General features: G+C 33.6%; 1 protein-coding gene across 1 annotated transcript in view; it reads right to left on the reverse strand.

Moving 5' to 3' along the window:
• Positions 1 to 6,800, reverse strand: part of LOC106471084 — a 35,143-nt gene extending 28,343 nt beyond the window's left edge. Inside the window, exons 1-2 of the mRNA XM_013931672.2 lie at positions 6,694 to 6,800; positions 3,274 to 3,364 (exon numbers count right to left, since the gene is read on the reverse strand). Of these exons, the coding sequence (XP_013787126.1) occupies positions 3,274 to 3,358 (85 nt within the window). The 5' untranslated portion in view covers positions 3,359 to 3,364; positions 6,694 to 6,800. The remainder of the gene's footprint in view (positions 1 to 3,273; positions 3,365 to 6,693) is intronic.
• Positions 6,801 to 10,140: the final 3,340 nt, after the last annotated feature.

The raw sequence follows: 10,140 nt of genomic DNA on the forward strand, positions 1-10,140 counted from the left end.
GTTTTTAATTGTGTACCAGTTTAACGTTGAATATTATTTATGATTTTAATTCGGGAATTATTTCGAGTTGTTGTTTTTTTCATTGCGGAAGAAGATAACCTGGTTGATATTACTTTTGACCCACGTTTTAGCACGTTTAATTTCACTTCAAGTAAAATAGTCGAGACTGACAACCAACATGACAATAAGTTAACTAAACTATAGAGTACAAAATAGTTTCTGATGACATTCCATCACCAACAAAGGGGTCATTTGGCTTTAAGATGGCTATTTACTGAAATTTCAGTGGCAGTTGATAATATGTACCTCGCTTATACTCTAATGACAATTGTTAGTTGGTTTTTCAAAAATTATTAAAAATAAGAGTAGGCTTAAGTTCACATTTTGTAGACTTAAACTATCATTTATATGTTATAAATTTTATATTTCAATGAATGCACTTGTAGTTTGCAACAACTTGGATTTGTGTGTATGTGTTAAAATAAAATATCATTTTCACTCAATTAACATCTACTCACTCTTTCCACCATTCTAATCACAGTACACTGGTGTCGATAAAATATTTAATATTCAGAGCGACACACACATGAACAACATATGAGTAGAGATGCGCAGAACATGCTACGATATCCTCGTGTTTACTCTACAGGTCTCTTAATGAGTAGTTAAATAGGAGATTCTAGCTTATTAGAGCATAGGGAGAATATGGTTGCTTAACATATGTATATATCTAATGTATAGCTACGCCGATAACCTATGAAATACTAAATATAGTACTTCACGTATACGTTGTTGTATCAGACATCCTACAAAATATTCGGCGTCCATCCGAATATTCAATTGTTATGAACCAAATATTAAACATTCAGGCACCCGTAATAATCTTAGTACTTTACAAAATTCTTTGTAAAATTTCTTACCGTCTTAACTGATGAAACTTTACTTTTCCTTAAGACCAAAAACAAGAAGGCTGAAGTTGTTTTTAAAACATTGAAGAGAAACTTTCAGGTAATAGTTAGACTGTTTTAATTATGAAGAATTACCGGTTCTTCTAGTAAAAACACTCTACTTATCCGACAAAGATGCAAAACTTACATCCAGAACAAATTGTAGATCATAATACGTAAAATCAATTTAATCAGAAAAACTTTCTATTTACTTTTTTATGAAATATCATTGTTTTAACATAAGTCTTGTTGGGCTCTGATATTGAGCAAATTGCTTCGTCGGTAGTGGCGTGTAGTGCAAAAGGTGTGCGGTTGATATGCCATTATGTTCAACTTCCTGGAATAATCGTAATGTAAATATCAAGCCATTAAAAAAAAAGATTTATAAAAAAATTATCACTGTTATTATGATGTAAAATCATATTAACTGAGTTTTGTTTTATTATTGAAATTTCATAGGTTATCTGAATGGGACCTTAATATGAGACTTTTTTCTCAATTACTGGCCTGTAATGAAACATTTTTTTATTTAATATTATATTACCTTTCAACGCAAAAATCCGGGGTTCGATTACTCTCGGCGGACAGAGCGCAAATTACCCATTGGAGATAATTTTGCGCTTAAACAAACAAACAAATCATTTTGCTAGGTGATGAGTTAAAGATTTGATTAAGTAAAATCCTTTACACGATTATTTTTTAACCCCGTGTCGTCCTTGTACGCATTTGTTAGATTAAGTCTAACTAACGAGTCGAATCTATACACCATCGTTTCTAGCCTACCTCTCTTCGGTGGCTCAATGGTAAGATTGGGATCATATAAAGCTAAAACCCAGGGCTCGATCCCTGTGCTTATTGTGCAACTTTGCGTTTAGAACTAAATAATCGTGTTTCATACAGTTCAAGAATTACCGGAAGGGTGGTTTTCTTTGGGTCTATTACAAACTACTATATATTCTAAACCATTAACTTGAACGTCTCGAATCTTAGCCAATAATCACAGTTGACAAGACTGAAATTGTAAAATGGCAAATTTTAGTACACTCATTGGTTGGAAATTTAATTCCAATATCTTTTCATATTTAATTACTTGTAATTATGATGCTTAATTTCACAGTTTGTAACTATACTTAGTTGCTAAGTTTTTGGCAACTGGTGTTACATGGGAAAGATGCATATTGGTAACAGTACTGTAACCGGGAAGTATTTTGGGGTAGGGAGCTGGTGAAAAATAATTTAATGACTAGTGTTTTGTAAAGAAACAAAGGAGTTCGATACTTAACTTTATTGGTAACACATACTAATATAATTATCATTCACTAAATATCATTGAGGCGTCTGCTGCTCTTTGAAGCAAACTTTCGAGCGATTTTTGAGTTTTTACAGTGAAACTGTGCATAAACTTTCTGTAATTTAGGGAGAAAGGGTAAAACCCAGTAGTTTCACTCCTTTTACTGGCTATGTCTATGATTACTCTCTAATGATATCTGGAAAAGGTGACATATTAAAATTTTTCTAATGAAGAATATTATTCTGGTCGAATACCTGAAGAGACGTTTCGATTTTTTTCCTTGCTTCGTCATAAAAATGTTACGAAGGAGAAGGAAGTGTAAAACATGCTTCCTGTAAATCTGTCTCGTCATAACCTGGCTGGAAGTGTGAATTGTGTCCTATAATCCTGTCTCGTTATGACCGTGATGAGAGTGTGAAATATCCTCTCTAACACTTTCTCGTTATGAACTGGATAGAAGTGTGAAGTGTCTCCCCTAAACCTGTCTCGTTATGACATCGACACGAGTGTGAAATACCTCCTCTAACACTTTCTCGTTATGAACTGGATAGAAGTGTAAAGTGTCTCCCCTAAACCTGTCTTGTTATGCTCTGGATGGAAGTGTGAAGTGTCTCCCCTAAACCTGTCTCGTTATGTCCTGGGTGGAAACGTGAAATGTCTCCTCTAACACTTTATCGTCATGAACTGGATGTAAGTGTGAAATGTTTCCACTAAACCTGTTTCTTCACGTCCTGGACGTTGACAAACTGTTTACGTGTTCGATAAATTAGTACATGAAGACATAGTTGACGTTTTTGCTGTTTACATGTCTATGATATCAAAGCTCATTAATAAAGAAATTATAGTTTATAGTAAAGGTTTTACATTGTTTACCCTTGTATAAATACATTGGACATAAGAAATTATTTTGTTTTGAAACGATATTGTTCTACATCAAACGTGATTACACTATTTCAATTTTTCTTGTTCATATAACGAAATGGAAGCTTTAATGAATAAATCAGGCAGTATTCTATAGACTATATGTTTTCTTACCTGTTGTTTGGTTGACTGGTACATCGCTGGCAAAGCTGCATGTCAGCGCTGCAAGCGCAAGCAGTTGCACAACGTGCCACTTCATGGAATCCTGTAAATATAGTTAAATGTGATATATATATATATATATTAACTCTTTGGCGTAATTTTGACACGCCTATGTTTCCATTTACAATACTTAATATAAATTAATAGTGACCACTTGTTTCCCAGACTAGTGTTTATATTTCACTCTGAAAGTAAACTACAGTCCACATGGGTTTCTAACATGATAAATGAGAATAAATTAAATAATAACGATCATCCAGGTTCCCTTCCATTTATGAAATAGCTACATTAGTGCACAGATTATATTCTTTCTGTCAATTATCTTTGGCGATGAGATGACTAATTTTTACATTTCCCACACAAATCATTATATAATTCTTTCATGAAATCATTAAGAAATCAATTTTCAGATTCACTTCTTTTTCTGCTTTCTTTGTAACTGAAAAGCATTAGTTAGAACACTTGGAACCGTCACGGTTCAAAAAAAAAGTTAACAGATTTTAGTAAATAAATAGCACCGGTTTCACCACTAAAGTTAAAGGAAGATTGGTATTAATAAGGTATTATCTTAATGATTTATGCATTGTTCAGTATAAGTTTCATAATCATCTATATTACTATATAGATTATTTATTATGTGTGTGTATGTCTATATGTGTTATAGTCCACTATTTAGAGTTGTCTGGCTCGATTACTTTAATTTTTGGTATGGTAACTGGAAACTGTTCAATGGTATAGGGGGATATTTTTCTTTAGGAATTTTTTTTCCTAAAAGGATAAAAAGCCACTGAAATAGGAAACATTTTTTCTTTTACATACACCTTTGGCTTCCTTCACCCAAAATTGGCTGGCTTGATTACCCTTCAAATGATCGAGTAATGATAGATAAGCAATAGGAGGAACGAATAGTAATATAGTAACAAATATTTTGGTCACGAGGTTCCTGGTGGATCGAGCCACTGGCCTTTTACATTCCATGTATCATGAAACAGGTGTTGTATCATGCAGCACGGTTTGGATGATATACACTTGTTAAATATATCTTCTGTCACAACACTAAAACGTGGCCTTACCAACATATTGTCCACAAATAACACTTAGTTTGTGTGAAAGAAGAGATCAAGTTTGGCAGCCTTTTAAGTTTTACTGATTTAGTGACGCGAATGAGGCTAAACTGAGCGAGAAGGGCGGTAGCAAAAACCGACGCCAAACGAAGATGACATTTGCTGCTGGGCGAAGCACGGGAAGCTATTCTAATTGTAAATAAAGCTAATAAAATCCTGAGATTGCTGTGTGACACAAAAGTCTCAAACTCTATTATCAAACTTTTAACAGGAAAAAGATTCATTAGAATTAATTCGTTAAAAGTTTAGAAAACCACTTTTTCAAATCCTTTTTTTTAAGAGGTCTAATTTGTATTTTTTCAAGTTTTTTGGTGAAACTATATTCGGACATATGTTACAAAAATACCTCCTGTAGTCAATATAATGGCTTAAGACCATCATTCAAAGGTAAGAAATGCAAAGTCCATTAATGTATTTTGTTAATAGAATTATTAGCGTCATGCTTTCCTAACGTTCCAAATTTATTCCTAACTTCTTTTGTGTAATACTGGGTTTTGTTTTACATGTTCAACATTTTAATAGATAATATTACGCAAAGCTATAACTGTTAGATATTTTTATTTTTTCTTAAATTTATCGTATTTTCAAACCAAAACATTAAAATTGGATATTCCCTGTTTTGATCTTTGAAAATATGATCTTAATTATCCAAATACTTGCTCTAAAGATACGCAAATATTATCTACAACCCTCTCTACCCCTTCCAGTGATCATAATACTTGATCTAAAGACACACAGATGGCATTAATTCTTCGCTACACCTCCCAGTGGTCAGAATACTTTCTCTAAAGACACACAACATTTTTAAAACCTTCACTACAAGTTCCATTAATCAAAACGCTTGTTTAAAGAAATACAGATTGCCTAAAGCCCTATGAAAAGAAATGCTAACAGTTGTTTGGGTCACATGAATTTACAATATTGACGAAAATCTACGTGAATCATATATATTTTGTTTTGCACCTGAGGAATCAATAACGGCCGGGCATTCACAATAACTGGTAACTTAAAAAGCAATTTTTATATTTTTAAAGAAAACTGTTATGGATTCTGAACTTGTCCAACTTCCCGTTTTTCTGGAGAAAGTCTTTATTTTCGTTTATTTTGTTCTTGTTAAGCACAAAGCTACACAATGAGTCGTCTGCGCTGTGCCCACCACGGGTATCGAAACCCGGTTTTTAGCATCATAAGCCTTCAGGTTTACCGTCGAGTCACTAAAATAAATAATCAAATACAATAAACTGTATCACAAAACACACTGTTTCTTTGTTACTATTTAACACAAAGGAATGTCTATACTGTGCTCACCGCAGGGATCGAATCTCCCAGACTTACCGCTGAACCACGAGGAGTCTCGTAAAAACAGTAAGCCAAAACATGAATACAAATACTTGACAATTTTTCTCTTTTGAGTTTGAAAGAAAGTTACCAGTAATTGGTCAAGAAATATTTGATAATAATAATTTTTCTGTCTATATATTTAATGTGTTATTCATGCTTAAAACATGATGGCTATACATATTGTGTGAGGGTTCACTCTTCAGTTTCATAGTAAATTCAGCTTAAATAATTAAGTATTGAACCTAAAACAAGCTTCGCCTGAATGTGGTTTATACAAATATAATACGGTCTTTAACCAATTACAGACAGTCTAAATTATTTTAATATTTCGTTACTGATAGAAATAATTTTCCAAAACAATCGAATATCAACTTATTACGTGTTACTGCTGCTTTGATGTACTTATATGTCATTAGAGTGTTGATAACCCTATAAGAGCAGAAAACATTCTATTCGTGATGTCATGAGTTTGAAGATTTTTTTTTTCAAAATCCTAAGACACAGCTTTAAAACTTAATTGAGATAAATGTAGAAAACAAAACTAGGCTATAATGTTAGCTTCACGTTTTTAGTTTTTTAAAACAAGTTTTCACAAACTGATTCAGGAAACGCTGCTCAGAGACATATTTTAGAAACGATTAGTTTTAAAGCACTCACCAGACATGATTTCGCGTATAGAAGGTAACTATATGATTTAATCTTATAAAAGAAAATTAACATACATAAAGAATATTTAGTCCAACCATTAAAATATTTAAAATGACGCGAAACTTTGTAAGTCTTAAATAAACTATATTTATGTCGGACTTATTCAGCTTTACTTTTTAACGAAGTTACTGTGTAATATACGTATAGCATGAGATAAGAACATAGTGCCCAAATATTTATATTATATATATACAAATACCAGATTATAATACGGCTTCCGTTATTTCCTGTATGGATTTCCCGCTCAAATCGTGAAAAGATAGAATCCAAAGTAGCTATGTCTCCGTCTAATTCTGTACTGTATTCATGTTATACGTTTGTAAATCGCTCAGTTGACTTTTTAACGAAACGGTAACACACCAACAGACGTGAGTTTAGTTGAGGAAAATGAGACCTCTTTGGTAATGGATTCATCCCACATTGTTCAAGCCCCCTAGCGGGCTGTGACACGGTAGTCATGTGTCTGTATGTGAGATGTGCAGATGATGACCCTCACACTTCAGTCGTGAAGCTTGACCTAACTTGAACAAACCACTTTCTCATTTTTCTTCACGCAGAGATTGCAGCGTGCGAAACAGAAGGTGCGGAAAGACCCCCTCTTTCGTCATGACCAGTAGAAAAAGCTGTTTTTCGGGTCATGTTTGGAAAGTCGTCACTACAAAGATTTTATATGTTCAGAAAAAGATGAACCTTTCTCATTTTAGATAATTCATGTACATTTCGACGATGTATCATGTTCAATATTTTTAAAGATCTAACGTGAGTCTAGTTATGTGCGTTTCGATGATGTATCATGTTCAATATTTTTAAAGATCTAACGTGAGTCTAGTTATGTACGTTTCGATGATGTATCATGTTCATTATTTTTTTAAAATCTAACACGAGTCTAATTATGTGATTAATCAACTGTTTCTGCTATACACAAAACACTCTTTTAAAATATACGATGTGTGTGTTTTTTAAGTCGACAGTTCAGGCAAAACAAACACATTCACACGTATCTGTGAATTTTTCGGATTATTGTTTCTCCTTCAAAACAAAATGAGTTACCTAATAAAGAGGTTATAGTACTTTTTAACAGTTTATTTGAATAAAATGTACTAACCTTTACAAAGGTTATTTAGTTCAACCATTGACATAGTTAAAATGATGCAAAAATCTATAAGTCTTAAATAAAGTATTTAAATCGGTCTTAATTTGGTTTACATTTCACTGAAGTAATTGCATGATAAACGTTTATCGTACGATAATGAGATAAGACGAACAATACCAACAGATTAAAAAATGAAGTTTGTAAACCAACAAATAAATACCATAAATCAGAGGTTGAGCGTGTTATATTAAAACGAATTTGGAACCTCACCACGTGATTACAGCCCATGTTGCAACATCCTGTCGTATTCTATCTGACGACCGTGTATCTTCACAATAGTCAATCAGTGTAGATTGGATTGTAAAAGGCTCAATCGTAAGGTCATAATGCCTAAAACACACCCTTCCGCTTTGCAGGCTTTTTTTTATAAACCATTTAGACATAAGGACGACGGTTTCTCAAAGTCTGTTTCAACAGTCCAATCGCACAGAAATCCACAGACCCTGAGTCCAACGACTTCATATAGAATAGCACGTGTACCCGTTTCATTCTCCAGCTGCTTGAATTATGTGACGGTTGAACAAAAACTACAAGGAAGTAACTTTGTACACATGATATATGTCGCTTTTACTTTTTGATTATGATGTGTACTGTTGCCTGAGGCACGTGAACGACTTTTGCCTTTGACCTTTGTGTCAGTGGATTCTCACGTGCAACAAAACTCCGTACTGCTCGCCACGCTTGGGGTACGACTTATTGCAGGTCTCTTTCTGGATGGACCTGGCATGGCCTGATGGTTAGGGCACTCGACTCGCAATCTACCGATTGCGGGATGGAATCCCCGTTGCAAATAATGCTCGTCCTTTCAACCATGGGGCGTTATGACGTGATAGTCAATCGTGCTATTTGTTGGTAAAAGAGTAGCCCAAGAGTTAGTGGTGTTGACTTGCTGCCTTCCCTCTAGTCTATTCACTGATAAATTAGGGACGGTTAGCGCAGGTAACCCTTATGTAGCTTTGCGCAAAATAAAAAAACAACAAAAACAAGTTTTTCTGGATGTTCCTAGTGCCCCAAACTGATCCACATCCCTTTGTTTTCTAATGTTATTACTTCTTGGAAATTCTAAATCCTCGATCTGAACACATCTTTATGATCCGAGTGTATATATATTTTGCGTCGGAAAGGACTTTTAAATATTTTTTGCAGAAGAGGTCAGTTTTCGGTGGCATCACACAACCTACGCAAGCCAGGCGATGTCAAAATGTTGTTCTAATACATTCTGTTCCACTGCGATTTGTTGCGTGACTTGCTGGTTTGCATATTCAAAATCGTTTCAATCCCCTGTAGTGAGAAGCAAATAGGTTTTGAATGAAGTACTGACTTTATTTTGTGTTTCGAAATGAGGTTAATGTTTTTAAAAATTCAAGCTACATAAAGTGTTTTGTAAACTATTTTGCCCTGATTGTTAAACTGTGCTCATTACCTCATCAAAAATCACATAATATAACCGAAGAAGCATCATCCGCTATAGGAATGTTTTTGTCAGATATATTCCACCTGAAAACTGACAACTATGTCAGCTTATGTCAGTTTATGGATTACCGTGGTATGACATCCAGAATGTAAATCACAAGAAAAATTAGAACTCGTGTATAAGTAATCGTTAAAATAAGTAAGTACTATTCCGTTGAAACGTAATATGTATATATTTTATAGCTGAACAAAGTATTGTTTAAATGCATAAAAAAGTAGGCTTAGCGTATATTCAAAGTTTATGGATTACCGTGGTATGACATCCAGAATGTAAATCACAAGAAAAGTTAGAACTCGTGTATAAGTAATCGTTAAAATAAGTAAGTACTTTTCCGTTGAAACGTAATATGTATATATTTTATAGCTGAACAAAGTATTGTTTAAATGCATAAAAAAGTAGGCTTAGCGTATATTCAAAGTTTATGGATTACCGCGGTGTGACATACAGAATATAAATCACAAGAAAAATTAGAACTCGTGTACCATTAATCGTTAAAACAAATAATTACTCTTCCGTTGAAACTTAATATGTATATAATTCAAAGCTGAATCAAATTTTGCTTAAATGAATAAAAATTAGGCTTAGTGTATATTGAAAGTACGAGTTTCGATTTGACCATAGCCAAATCTCATAATGTATAAGATTTGAATGCGACAAACAATCATAACGACGAACAAACATTAATACAATCTTTTGAGGGGAAATATAGGAGAAAATGGTGGAGTTAGTGATTTTTCTGACACTGTATTAAATAAAATAAGGACAGCCTCATATTTAATTGCCGAAAGATGTACCAGGCGTACCTTGCAGCAAATGTTTTTCAATAAAGATCCAGGAAAGTAGTTCTGTTCTCGAATATATTTGTTTTAAGATAAGTGTAATTTATAGTGAAAACTCCTTCGAGTGACCTGTTAATGTCATACAAGACGATTAGCAGAGAGTTTAGTGAAATCTCACATGGTGTGACCCGTTTATTGTTAGGTTTAGCATGATTATGGTTGTATAAGCTATAGTGCATG

This window comes from Limulus polyphemus, unplaced genomic scaffold (assembly GCF_000517525.1).
Source record: "Limulus polyphemus unplaced genomic scaffold, Limulus_polyphemus-2.1.2 Scaffold4399, whole genome shotgun sequence".
Taxonomy (NCBI): domain Eukaryota; kingdom Metazoa; phylum Arthropoda; class Merostomata; order Xiphosura; family Limulidae; genus Limulus; species Limulus polyphemus.